This window comes from Lingula anatina, chromosome 1, assembly GCF_051362555.1.
Source record: "Lingula anatina isolate TDL-2025a chromosome 1, LinAna3.0, whole genome shotgun sequence".
In the NCBI taxonomy this organism is placed as follows: Eukaryota; Metazoa; Brachiopoda; class Lingulata; order Lingulida; family Lingulidae; genus Lingula; species Lingula anatina.
This window is the reverse complement of record NC_141767.1, coordinates 12,434,341-12,448,989: the sequence shown is the minus strand read 5'-3', so window position 1 is coordinate 12,448,989 and position 14,649 is coordinate 12,434,341. Positions and strand designations below refer to the sequence as shown.

The following is a 14,649-nucleotide window of genomic DNA, read 5'->3' as shown; positions in this document are numbered from 1 at the left end:
CTTATATTTTTTCGACCTTTCTGTAATAAGGTCTGCATTTGGCCATGCTCATGATGACTTCTTCCTTCAGTTTTGCCAAATTTCTGCAATGTACCCCCTGCCAGTGCATGTGGTGTCATTAAGTGTAAGTGTCACAGGCCATCAATGCCAAGGTGTCAATCAAATTCAACTAGTTGTCATGGAATACATTCCATAGTTAAACATTAAGTGAAATCAGATACCAGTTTATTCACCAGCAACACTTTAGAAAACCCACGCTTCATGTTCTCTGTGCCTCTGCAATAGACTGTTCTCATGTTCATTTTCTACATGATAGAGTAACCCGAATAATCATTCCTCCCCCAATTCCACACAGGTAATTGAAAACAAACTTTGACAAAATTAGAATATTCCTTTCCTTGTGTAGCAAGATGAAATTAAACGCATTCATTGAAATCATGACTACACCACATAGCTCAATTTGAACGGAATCTTATCGAAAACATCTGCAAATAAATTTGTACAGGTAAAGAGCATTCGGTTAATTTGACAATGTTAGTTCGAGGGGGGATTCTATTGAGGAGCTCATTGGGGCGTGGACAACGATACGATTGCAACTGGATTAAGCTACTTAATAGGATATTTAATATTTGTTACAGGGAAGGAAGGATGAAAGGAAGCGTATGCTTACTACACAAACAAGACTGCATGTTGCAGTTAGTGCAGGTGATAGGTGCGAATGTTTACCATTCGCGAACAAACAGAGGCCATATTTTTGCTTAAATTAAGAAAACGTGAATTTCTATAATCCAGCGAAATGGAGAACCTCCATTGCAGATCCAACATATCAGCAAAGATAGTGCAACTGGTTTTAAATTTACTGTCAGCTGTAAATGAACGTTTCTGTTAAATAAATGAAATTATGTTCTTATTTTGACAATAATTATCGTGTGCCAGTGTTCTTCAGTAAGTAGGCCTGCGCCTTGCCTCCTTCACAAATGAGATAATGTGATTTCAATTACTGTCAATCAAAATTCCAATTTCCATCCCCTTCTTTACTATTGTCGTCGTTAATATTCTGCTACTTACATGAATGAGGGTTATTAAATACGACCGTGGACTGGGTCCCGTATTCACCGCCCATTAGCCCCGAAGGCAGATTTCTATTGGCCAACAGCGCACTAATTGCATGATGATTGGCAGCTTCGCTATATAAATGAGTTCCAATCACGTTTTTGTAGTAGTTCGTGTTCCACAAACGGTGCCTAAACTACAGTTTTTAACAACTATATATTTAAAACTGTCACAATCAGGATGCAGAGTCCACTGAACGGTCTCCAGCAGAACCCAATGTTTCAGATGGCCCTGGCCAATGCATTCCCCGCTGGTTTCAACGTCCTAGGCCAGCCGCAACTGCACCCCGCTTTCCTGCACTCACCGTACGCGGCCAACCAGCTCAGCTACCGCCCCAGCAAGACCAGCAAGTCCTTCATGATTGACGCCATCCTAGGACGAAATGGGGAGAAAGAAAACACCAAACCACAGCCTGAGCTCACAGTGGACAGTGTCCATCCGTATAGCTTGGCTACAAGTGTGATCCCAAACTTAAACAACGGTCTTCGACAGGTTTTGAATACGCCAAAAGGTGGGTTGATAAATTTGCACTTTATATTTAGTTGTTTATTATTTTTTTTTTCAAGTAGATAAATCATTTTCGTAAGTGTAAAGTGAACAGTTAACTGGTCCTATATCTTTACTCGTGCACCTGATTTTTTATTTGGAAAATTCCGCACAAACTGCATTATACAGAAAATTTTTTTGAAAAATAAAGATAAAATCAAATCTGGCTATTAAGTTTCTTAAAAGTTGCAATACTCGGCAAAGTAGTATTACCATGATGTACTAAAGTGACGGGTATGTTTTTGTCATCCCGGCACATTTTAAAAACGCATTTGTTTGAGTTTTACAAAATGACAACAAACCGCACATGGCAACAGGAAAAAGCAACGAGGTCAAAGGCAAAACCACAGGTGCAAAGATCAATGTATTTATTGTAATGATTCCCGACTTGAATAATTAATGATCCCATCTTGTGCAGTATGGAGTTCATCAGCTCTAAAAGAGGATTTATCTAAACTAATAAACCCCAGCATCTAATGGTGGTCCATTGATTGGTTTAAAAAAATACACAATAGTCCCGAGAATGGTTTTACTCCCCTACCTGTGTTCAATCGATGGATTTACTACAGGCATCTACCCCCACTGAGAAAAAATCGAAAATAACCATTCTGGCCTTTTCTATGGCCGATTGACAAAATTGGCCCCAGATCTATTAGTCGTAATACTTGAATTGAAATCGTCATTACTCAATTTGACATAATTGCTAATGAAGTCCTTCGGGCTTCATTAACCAAGACGACTTTTTCTCTGATCCTTTTGGTCTAATTGATTTAAGGTGATTACAAAGGAGTTAGTAGTTGTTACTTATGAACGTCCCTTGTCCTATTCTAGGTAAATTGGAGCCGAAAAAACTGTCCGCCACTCCTGGTTGGAGACAGAGTAAGTCCAAGCGTGTCCGAACCATCTTTACGCCTGAGCAGCTGGAGCGTTTGGAAGCAGAATTCGAGAAACAGCAGTACATGGTCGGCTCCGAGAGGTCCTACCTTGCGGGCACCCTCGACCTAAGCGAGGCGCAGGTGAAGGTGTGGTTCCAGAACCGCCGCATCAAATGGAGGAAACAAAGTCTAGAGAAGCAACAACAGAGACTGAGACAGCTAGATCTCCTGCACAGCGAAGAGTCTGGCTGTGAATCTGAAGACGACGACAACGCCAGCATTGGAACTTCCAGCGACTTTGGCAGTGAGGCTGGCAGCGATCACTAAAGCCCCTTCATTTCCACTCTCGCAGCGCCTAAGAGCCACCGTAGACAACCTTTAAAAAAAGACATTAGCGTTCTTTACTGACGAGCATAAACTCCCAAAGTGCCAAAAATAATGCCACCTAGTTGAACTGATGGTATAAGGACCAATACAAAGCGGGAATTGATATTCTTTTGGTGAGTTTACTACAGTTTTTATTATCAAATGTTTTTCGAAGATGAGAATGTAATGTTTATTTGTATAGTAATTTCAATGTCGATGTAATTTCAATTTATGTAATGTCACATTTTTATGTCGTGATAATAAAAACATTTTCACTGGCATTATCTGTTGGATTTAAAACAAAATTTTCTTACCAAGTGTTTCTTCGCTCTTTTCAGACATTCTGGTGTTTTGGTCACAGTGTCTACATGCATGCAATGACGGCCGCCTATCCTGCCATTCTTGGAATAAAAAATCAGTTCAAGAACACTTGTAAAGCGCAGAACTTTATTCGATACGTAATGATCATGATCTGATGAATAACTCACATGAATCTGACACTGATATCATACGACAAGAGCAGAGATTAAGGATTTCAAAACAACTGCACCAACCATGTCAACCAAGATAAACTAAAAAATTGGATGGATTTGACTTTTATGCGTTTTCATCCATGTGCTTAACGTCTGTTTTAGCAATTAACAAAATAGTTATGATGCTCATTGATGACTTGTCATGACAGATTATTTTGACGCTTTTCAAACAGTTTCATCAATTGGTTATTTAGGCAACTTTAGCTTTGCTATAATGTTATTTTCAACTGTTTGAATATTGTTATCATATCAGCACTGTTTTTTATTATTGTTGAAATTGTCATAATTTTTAACTAATTTTTACGTAAGGAAGTTAACTTTCTGAAAAGTAACAAAATCACTAGTTTTCTTCCATTGAATATCCATGTTAAATATAGTTTGTTATACTTTAAATCAATCATAATGCGACATTCTATGTTTAAATAAAAAACAAAAATTCAAATAAATTAAGGAAATTAGTTTGTGGTCGTAAATGGAACCTCGCTTTCTACTTTTAATTTTACTTTTAATTATTACAGACTGCTCTCCTCTTAAGTGTTTTTATTGGTCTCCTTCATTTGTATATTGGTTTTCGATACATATAAAATACCAAATAGCTCCCCCGCGGATAGCTAAAAGAAAAGTCGTTAAAGACAATAGAAGAAAGTTATCGATGTATCGTAATAGAGTCCCCCACGTTTTAATCACTATTAATATTTGCTGTTCTAATGATCATCTGGTGTAGATTAACGGTGCATTACTTTATAACCATTGAAACGGAATTGATTCATCCATATATTTCCTCTGAGTTCGATGATTTTTTTTTTTTTTTTTTTTTTTTTTTTTTTTTTTGTGAGATCACTATACTTGACGACTTCTATTTGGCATGTTATCGTGCAGTTCGTTATTGTTTATGGTGCCTCGTGCATGACTAATCGCGATAGTTCACACAATCAAGAATTTTTCTAGAAAAGAAAAAAAGGCTGTTTAATATGTGCATTTACTATACTTTTTAGTTTCGCTGTTTTCTTACAACATATCACAAAACGATATCAGTGAGAGTTTACTGAGATTAAACGTTCAGGTCATGTGTCAACTTTAGGGCTGAAAATGTTTTCTTTACTATAAAATCTGCATTAGTCATTACGCCCAGACTTAAAATTTTGTGAAATCTTGAAAAAAACTGCTTTCGGAAACCTCACATCTTAAGGATTTTTAAGTAAACAGTCGGTATCAAACTCAATACCCGGGCTATCATTTCCTGCTCGTGTGGTTTTCTATTTCCTGTTGACTAATTAGGAAAAATACATCCGCTTTTTACTGACTAGGAGCATACAACAGGTATCTGCGTCAGTCCCCTGCAGAGGGAGGGGTGGCCATGTCCACGGGTGGTACAGTGAGATATTTTGGATAATCGATCCCCGATAGTATACAGTGTATACCGCTGCCACACGCGGAGTCGGTCTTGTTGTGCTACGTCAAACTGGACCATGGATACCTTCGATTGCCTCGCTGTCTTGCTTTTACAATGCCCTGTCACATGCTGGAATTACAATAATACACGTTTGTTTTGACAATGCCTACCTTGTTTTTCAGTTAAAGAAACAAGAGGTGGGGTAAGGGCAAAATTCACCCGTTTTCGTTACCTATGTGCAGCATATTGCAGGAGACTTGTTTTGTTGGGTTGAGGGCCGATACTGTACGTGATATGGCTTTGTTTACCCATTTTACCCGAGATGAGTTCGATAATTGGCACCTCACGATTGTATTCGTTAACTGGTTTAATTTCCTTCGTTTTATTTACAGCATTGGAGAGAAAACTTGTTGACGACAATCTTATTGAAAGGTTAACGGACGAAGAAAAGCAGCGTTTCGACCAATATTTAATTATGCATATATACAAAGCAGAAATTATGTTGTTTACGTCGTAATGTGCGACGGGGAATAAATGGATCAATGTTTAATTTGACAAGATTAAATGACAAGGGCAATATCCGGGTATTTCTGCATTGTTCGTAAGCCTAAAAGCAATTTTAATAAGCTCATTTCAAACGATCAGAGAGTTAAATTGATCTGTTTTTTCCGGATTTGAATCAAAATTATGGCAAAAATACATTGCTCTTTCATAGGCTTGGTAGTTTGAGAAACTGGAATGTTACAACACCTTTATCTGTGCGTCTGTTTTTATTTATTTTTTCTTTTTTTCTTTTTCTGATTTGAATCAAATTTGTAGGAAAAAAAGTCAAACCATATATCTAGAACAATATTGTGGTGCGGAAAGGGACGAGTATCTTAATGATCAAAACTGTAATGGAGATGTCAATATTAACCTTTCCCATATTTAATGTTTTTCTTCAATTTTCTGTTCCCCTTTATGTGGTTTTGTATTTGATGGAATGAATTGATCCACCAGTTCTCTATCACTTTGATGTCGAATTATCTTGTTCACCATTTTTGACATTAAATTAACAACGAGTTCATTATTCAGTTCTTCACATAAATATATGAAAAAAAACATACTACGTTTGATCAATACTAATGCACTTTAAGGAACAGTGTTGAAATCAACAACAAGGGCCTACTAAAGACAACGCCATACAAGCTGCCATACAAAAGGAAAACAAAATTATTAGTTAATTAACATGTTAATTTTCATTTTATAACAAGTAGGGTCGATGTCACTCAAAGAGTTTTACCCCCCTGGTATGGAGGTAATATTTAACCGAGTGAATTCTGCATTGATCACAACTCTAATGGACTCCTGCTAATCATAATTAATTTTTGTGTAGATATTAGGGCGGGATCAACGGCTAAATGGTTATTGATAAGTGTTTTAGGGGCAATAATTCTTGTTCGCCCCCTACGGTGCACTCCCTTTTCCAGGACGCCGACACCCCCCCTCTCCCCCTCTCTCTCCCTCTCTCGTTTCTCTCTCTCTCTCTCTCTTTCTCTCTCTCTCTCTCTGTCTCTCTCTCTGTCAGCTGTCTTTTGCGGGTGAAGATAGCGCTTTGTATGGAACATTGGTAAAAAATAGCCCAGTTTTGAGTTAGTAACTAACTGAAGTGAAATTTAATAACCTTTCACTAATGAGTATGATGCGTTGTCCAAAATATTAATTGTCGTTAAAATTATAAAAAATAAACTGTGTAGTTTGAACGTAAATACTTAACAAATAACTTTATTGCCTTTAAAAAAAGTACTCCCAATTATCTGTGAAATATGAACATCCTAAATATCTTGTGTTTCTCGGTGTGTCAAACATATAAACACGATATATTCAATTTTGACATGTAATTGTCCATGACTTAATAGTGAACATGTGTTCAAACCCACCAAATTAGAGTATTATATTTTCTTAATTTCTGACATTATTATCTCAACCAATTAAAGAAATAATGAACACAAAGCCATCATCATTACTTGCTATTTTCAAATGTAATTGTACAAAAACAATAAACACGAGCTACAAATGAGCCCTCTCGATCAATCTATCGAACTAAACAACGCACGCCACGATCAGAATCTCCCCCAAGGAGTCACTCTCTTTGTTCTACTGTTGATAATTACCCCTGTCCTATTGTATTTCGTTTGATATCTCAATTGACGCGCTCAGTGGTGTGTGATCGCCCATTGTCCAGGGCTAATTAAGACTGACCAGTCACGGCTCCTGCTGACCCCGACCAAAGGTCCGAGCACTACGATGCAGTGGATGATGCCGTTATCAATATTACCGCTTTTGACCTGCACCGTTCTGATTAATTAAAACATGTTAAATGAAGCGGAGTAATTTCTTACAAAGAGTGATGACGACCGAAAGGTTGCAGGGTTTAGTAATCTTCTCTTGAACGCAAATGTTTTCGTACCCAATTTATATTGGTCTTCCGCGCCGTTCAAAAACTTTGTTTGAAATAAAAAATGTTAATCTGATAATTTGAATCAATCAGTTTTCTTTACATAACTGCCAATTTCCAATCTAACAAAATTTCATAAATTAACAAATTAATAATCTAATCTGTATTTGGACATTATCATCCTAATTTAATCACCGAGAAGCCTCTCTCTCTTTTTCTCTCTCTCTCTCTCTCCGTATTTTTCAATATAAAATGCTGTTGCTATAAGTATTTGTTCTTTATTTTGTGCACACCATTGGTCTAGCATCCTTAATAGCTAATAACTCGACCAATTTTTGCCTGAGAAAATTCATTTCATTAATCATTCAACCGAATCTTTTTTATTTTATTACTATCCCATAATTGCGAAGCACCGCGAGGAACCATACCGCTATTTTCTCAGTGTCATTAAAACACAATGCCATTTCATAAACCAAATCTGCGTGGATTACAAAGATGAAATCTCTGATGATAGGATCTAATCGACATTCACCAATACATCACCTAGAAACTCATGTCATTGGCAGGCCTGTTGTCTTTTACAATGAACCTGTATATTGCTTCGTTGGCTGTGGAGAAAGGGAAGGTTAAAGGACACACATGTCAGGGCAACGTGCAGCAACTTAATTAAATAATTAAGGTTACGCACTTAAAATGCGGCACCTTTCCATGACCACACCTGATAAACAAAAATCCACTGACATTTTTACTCGTCATTTATATGAGTTAATAAATACGTTCAAAAAACAATTTAGTAGGGCCCGTTTATATTTCACAGTTAGTTCGTCCTATCTTTTTCGTGATATTTTGGCAGATTTTGATTGATTAATGTTAACCCTTTTTAACATCTTCGTATCTTCGTAAATTTTAAGATTTCTATTAATAATTATTGGTATTATTCATGTTGAGCTTTGCACTATTTTTTTATGTAAAACACTTCCATCATTTTCTTTTTATAGTTCAAAATTATATTGTGAACCACTTTTATTTATTTATTTTGCTCCTTCTCGACACTGGTCTGCGTCATACCAAGGGAGCATTTCAAATAAAAGTTTCTATGCTATTTTTTTTCATTGCATAAGTTCCATTTTATGCGTAAAGTGCATTTTCGAATTATGAAATTTAAGTTGAAAAAAAGCGTGTATGCAGGTTCTTCTAGCGATATGAAAAGATTAATTCTTAAAATACCACGCCAAATTACGGTCTAGCATGCATGTTTCGTTGGGTGGAATGGTGCAACTTTTACCCGAACAGTTATACGTTGTTTAAGCAAAAGTACCATCCACCCGAAAAGAAAATGAAGTAAGAAGCTATTCATTCATGCGACGTGGCATCTACGATCTAAACGCTCATATGTTTATGGAGCCATATTAAAACCCTTCCAAGTTAAACCATAGCAAGTTCTTTACCTAACCCCCACCGCAGTCCTTACCCTGTCATTAGACACTATTTAATGCAAACAGTATTATTTGTCTTCAGTCAAGAGTCAAGTGGTCGTTAGTTAATGGGAAAAAGCGTGATCAATTAGAAGAGATTTAGCTACTAAGACGTTTTAATGAGCGGATTACGTTAAACGTACCTGAAATCGATAGATCAAAGGCGGATGCCGCAAAGCTCCAGCGCAACACGCTGAATTTCAAAATCTCAGGGAGTTTTTCGTCTTACTAAAAAAAGACTTACCTTTCATTTTAATATTTATATCAAGATGCCATATAACTGTATATATTTTTATCTAAAATATTTAATTTCTCTATAAAAGAACCAGTAAGAAATGGATAAAACTGACAAACATTTGATGCCTGGTTATTAATATCTATTCACGGATCGATAAAACATTTTACAAAACTAAAACCCAAATGCAAGGGAAAACAAAACAATGAAAACGATATTTAAGTTTAATGATATTTAAGACAATAGCAACAAACAAAAAGAAGCCAAAGTTTAACATTTCTCTCATCCTAATATATATTTTAACATAATTTTAGTGTATTCGGTGTATATCCCCTCAGATGTAAACTGGGGTACAAACGGTCACATACAAAAGACAGAGATAATTAGGTTGTTCTCTCATTTTTCTGTAGTTACCCATGAAATGGTCTGTTATTCTACTAACCGGATAACAGAAAGTCAAGTAGCATTAGTTGGTCTCGACGACACATCGGCGGCTAACGGTTTAGATATTTCTGAATTAGGCACATCAGTCATTTACTTATAATGGACAAATACGGATCAACCACTCGGCTTCATTTGATCGCATATCAAGATAAACAGCTTTTGCTTATTTTCAATATTTGTGGTAAAAGATCTGCAACAGTTTAAGCCGCTACTTAGCGCCAAATACCTCTCTTTAAAGAAATACTCTTACATCATTGTTAAGTTTTAATGTTTACCTTAACCTCTTCAATGGCATTGTGCTTATGGGTTTACCTGTACTCCAATCACTTTAATCACTGGCCGTTCACATCAGTGCTTCCATTATTTCTTCGGCATAAGTTGCTAAAGGCCAGGAAGCAGCCTCTTCACAAACCACGGTGACGGATTTGGACCGTGATTTCAACGCTCCCGGCGGCTCCCATTTAACCTTCCCTGCGGAAAAACAACTTTTGCTTACTTTCAATATTTGTGAGAAACTGTTACAATTGCGGGCACACCCACCCCGGTGACTGGCGTTACTGCGGTCCCGCCTTCAACCAAAAAGAGATAATTGTTGCATTAAACAATGGAGGAAATACACAATCTGTTTGCGATTAATTTCAAAATAGTTGTGATATCGAAAACCACAGGAACGTGATAAAGGGGCCGATGGTGTTTGTGCCCCTTGCACTAATAAACATCACAAATGTTCGTTGCAAGGTGCTCTGTCGCCACATAATAGTATTATGCACCTGATGCCTCCCCGCACATAGGGTCCCCACTTCTTTTATTAAACAAAAACGGTTAGCCGGAGTTTGTGTAAAATCCTAGAGAAAAAAATACTAAAAATATCCGCCAAATATTCTGTCCGTAATGCATATTCCTCTTTGTTTCACTTTGCGAAAATGAATTCATATAGTTTATTTCAGGACCCACCAAACTAGGTTTAATATATTGAAGCATAAAAGTCACCATGATATCTGCTCTCTTTACCTTTGCATGTCACTGAAATTTGGGGATTTTAATTTACACAGAAGGGAGGGAGGTTTTAAAAAATAAAAGATATATTGAATTTTTCAAATCGGATAGAAACCGTCTTGATATTTTCATATTACAGGGGAAATATAAATGACAATCGGCATTACTCAAAAGTAAGGAGAATGTGATTTTTTGGTAAAGGAAATCAATTTTTAATTTTAAACAGCTTAGATATATTATGCTCAATTTTTCCGAATTACTATACAAAAACCATTAATTCGCAAGTTCCCGTGTGTTTACAATGGAAAAATACTCGTATAACAGAGAAATGTAGACATTCGTAATTGATTTTACCGATACTATACTATAATGTATATTTGTAATGGATGAGTAATGTGGGGTTAATATCAGGCTTTTAGTATAGAGAACACCAAGATAATTGTTTTTCATATATTATTTCCCTCGTACAAACACCGACTAGTGGGTCTACTAATAGGAATACGTTCTCAATGATATTGTTGATAGAAATATTTTTTTAAAAAGTCCAGTTATTAAAGTCACTAAATGCTCGGAAGTCAATAACAGGATATCCTTAATAGATAGTAGTAAAAACCTATAACTGATTTAGACAACAATGACTTTAATAACAGGGAAACGAAAATCATTGAAGTTTTTTACTAGTTCCGTGTATTTCTGATCAGATTTAAATTCTAAACAGTCCTGTTTTCCTTTTTTATTTATTCTCAGCTAAGATCTAATATATTCCGTTTATTAGATCTTAGTTCTCAGTAAACCCGGGCCGTCAGGTTTAATCTATGGTACATCTGCTTTCAATTACTAAATTAATTCCAGTAACTTAAATATTCAAAGATTAATAAACGTGATATATATATATATATATATATATATATATATATATATATATATATATATATATATGCATTGTAAAATGGTACAAATATATTTTCATCGATATTAACAAAATTAAAATGTTCATTGGTTAAAAAATAGTTTTTTTTCATAGCAAACCGAACTTCTAGAGAACCAAACAAATACGACACATGAATCGTAATCTAAAATCAATTTCGCCCAACAGACGCTGTTTTTAGTTTTATGTAATTTTCCAACCACGAGAGTCCCATGTCGTCTCTGGCAAAATGTAAAATCACTGACTGCTGGCATGATTTCTCCTGGCTATTCAAGCTATTTATACTACCGTCTAATATTCGTTGTTTTCAATCAACTTTACAATCATTGCAGCCCAATGTTGTCTCCGACATGTTGATGAAATCACTGACTGGTAGCGTGTTTTCGCCTCGCGGCGTACTCAGCAAACCGCCGCGTGTCGCGCATTGTTTTGACAAGCCTCTTTTAAATTGGACTAGCTTTTATTGAGCACGGAAAATTAATTCATTTCATCCACAGAAAGGGAGAAGAAATGAACATGTCTAGATGTAAGCGAGTTTGTATATCAAGGTGCCTAATAGGTGCATTGCTTGTTATGCCAGGTGCATAACTATGGCCCAAACGTCAATTTCACTTTAATAACCTTTTGATTTCCAGTCGACTGTGCAAAATGATATTCTGAGCGTTCTTATATGAAGCGACCCGGTAGATATTTACCACTCATTTTCATTCGCGACAGGGCTCCTATTTCTTGTTGATAAATACACGTTAGATTTCGCTCAATATCCTTTAATCTTATTAAGGCATACAATGAAGCATTAAGGCTCCTGTTTTCTTCTAGCGTGTGTATTATTAAATTATCATAGCCTCCATAATGGAGTGACTTTGATAAATTTAAGGTAAATATTATGGTTCTATTTACGACGAGAGGGGGTAAACATTGAATGTTACAAATTATTTCCTTCTAATTCTTTTACCAATTAAATGATGTATTATATTCCCCGGGCCTTTAGGGGAGTTAGTCGACGAGGACAGCCAGCTGTTCTACGAGGACAAGGAATCAAGCCTACGGTTCAGTAATTATCATCATTATCGTTCTCTCTTTCCTGTCATACAAAGATTTAGTGGATAGAGGTATTCAATAAACCCAGACCCTTTATCACATCGATGGCAATGGTCGTAGGAGTAGTGAAATGAGAAGTAAAATTAATGGTGATTCCGAGCAGTTTGAGACGTACGCATATCGATTGCGAACTTCAGGAAAAAAATTAACAAGAAAATGAGAAGAAAATGACATAATCACATAGTGAGGACCTGAAATGATTTATCTCCGATAGACAAATGGATTTCTGGTGCCAGTTCACGTACGCCCTTATTTCGTATATGTTGACTATTGAATTTCTGTTCCTTAGTGGAATTCTTTTGAATCAACTAACAATTTATTTAATCCAATAACAACAGATATTTAATACATCATATAACCTACTAAAACTTATGACGCATTAACAAAACATCCCGAGTCACCTTACCGCTGAATGGCAAATAATGTCACATTGAGACAGCAGCCTGTGAAATACTGAAGCGATGTACCAAAAATTATAGTACAATAGAAAAAACTAATATTTTTAGATTTTCCACCGATCTCTAAATTTATTAATAATGGGCACCAGATTGAAAAGAATTGAAAGCCTATTAAAACACTTCAGTCTGAAAAACGCAATAAAATAATCAATTTACTACATGTATGTATTCTCTTATGCCATACTTCAATTTATATCAACACGGAAATTGTGCCTGAAATTAAGGGATTCGATTCGATTAAATATTCTTTTTCCATTTCTGTCATTTGTAGATCATCTAAACAGCACTGTTCAACGTTTGTCTTAAAGATAGAAAGGAGCTTTGATCGTGTTGAAAACAATGGATTACATGTAGATAGCAGTTGCTGGGGATCTCTAAAAGATTTTTTCCTCATTGTTCAACAATATCCCACTCAACCATGACCATTCGATTTAAATAACCTTTAGCTTTTTATATATTCTTCAATCCATATAGCTGCCAAAAATAACGACGAATTAGTGCCAAATAATTTCCCTTACAAAGCCTACATTAAATCAGACTCATTGACTGTTTTATGGAGGAGATATTTGAAAGAGTAATAACGATTGTCGATGCCCCGAAACATAGACAGCTCTCCCACTGTGAGAAGAAACAAAAGAACCCCCTGTCATTCATTAATGCAAGGCTTCTTGGTCGAACTATAATAGACTCCTGCGTCTTAATATCGATATGGATCAAGCCTAATGAAAAGATAAAAAGTAAGAAAAAATGTCAGAGCATAAGGCCCCACGCGCCGCTGATTTTTTACATGTATGTCGAGGTGATGGGAGTAAAAGTTAAAGATCAAGCCAAATATAATATCGGAGCTTTTGTTCTTTTGCCTATCTTTAGAAGCAGATATTGGGAAATCCATGTGGAACATAAAGATTTATCAGCACACCACAAGCGACGATATAGTTAACTGATTTCGATTGCAATTAGATATCTGAAAAATGGTTTGATCTGCCTTAGAAAATGGATCAAACAATCTGACTGAAGAGAAACGTGCACGTGTGTGCACGTGAGAGAGAGAGACAGATAGCCGTGCGTGTGTAATCCTGTTTGTGTGCAGGCACGTGGTTTTCTCTGGAAAAATGACATCAGTTAGTATGTAACTTCTGAACGACCATTAGGTCGGAACGATTTAAGACTCATAATTTAATGTCATTTCTCAGATCATTTCCATTTATCATTGTCCCTAATTCCTAGCAGTGAAAGTTCTCATGATGGTCCCATGCCCACATATAATGAACAACACCAAGTAACGTGGGAGCCTTAAAATATTATCTGTTATAATCCCATCAACTATTCGAGTACCTGTTTTCCTGTATGAAAGACACACTTTGACACACACGTGGTTTTACTCACTCTGAAAATGAAGATGACATCCCTTGTCAAGGTGAAGAAATGAGCGAGGTAATTTTCCCGTTCATTACACACGGTTATTCTTATCTCCTCCCTAAAGATGCTCACCCACCCAGCGGTCATTATATCTCTTAATACCCCGGCTTCAATACAACCACCATAACTTTAATAAAGTTTGCTATTATTATCAGCTAATTTAATTGAAATGATTTCAATGAGTTAATTTTCCTCATCATGTGTCTGGAGCGGCGTTTTCTCCACCCCTTAGGACTGATAAGTAATTGAAAACAAACTTGAGAAAAATTGCCTCATTCACCTTGCGTGGTTTAATAGCAGAGAGGAATGGGGAGGCTTTGTGTGTGCTAC

The 14,649-nt window shown here is 36.2% G+C and overlaps 1 protein-coding gene and 1 long non-coding RNA gene across 2 annotated transcripts; one reads left to right on the top strand and one right to left on the bottom strand.

Annotated features, from left to right (window-relative positions):
* The first annotated feature begins 1,208 nt into the window (after positions 1-1,208).
* LOC106170566 (uncharacterized) lies at positions 1,209-3,891 on the top strand. The gene is made up of 3 exons (XM_013550461.2): positions 1,209-1,624; positions 2,491-3,034; positions 3,239-3,891. Exons 1-2 carry the CDS (start codon positions 1,294-1,296, stop codon positions 2,859-2,861), a joined length of 702 nt encoding a protein of 233 aa, XP_013405915.2. The 5' UTR covers positions 1,209-1,293; the 3' UTR covers positions 2,862-3,034; positions 3,239-3,891.
* LOC147763986 (uncharacterized) lies at positions 3,238-10,287 on the bottom strand. The gene is made up of 2 exons (XR_015333956.1): positions 9,730-10,287; positions 3,238-4,955 (listed from the first exon to the last, which is right to left on the bottom strand). It is a non-coding gene; the product is annotated as an uncharacterized LOC147763986 (long non-coding RNA).
* Positions 10,288-14,649: the final 4,362 nt, after the last annotated feature.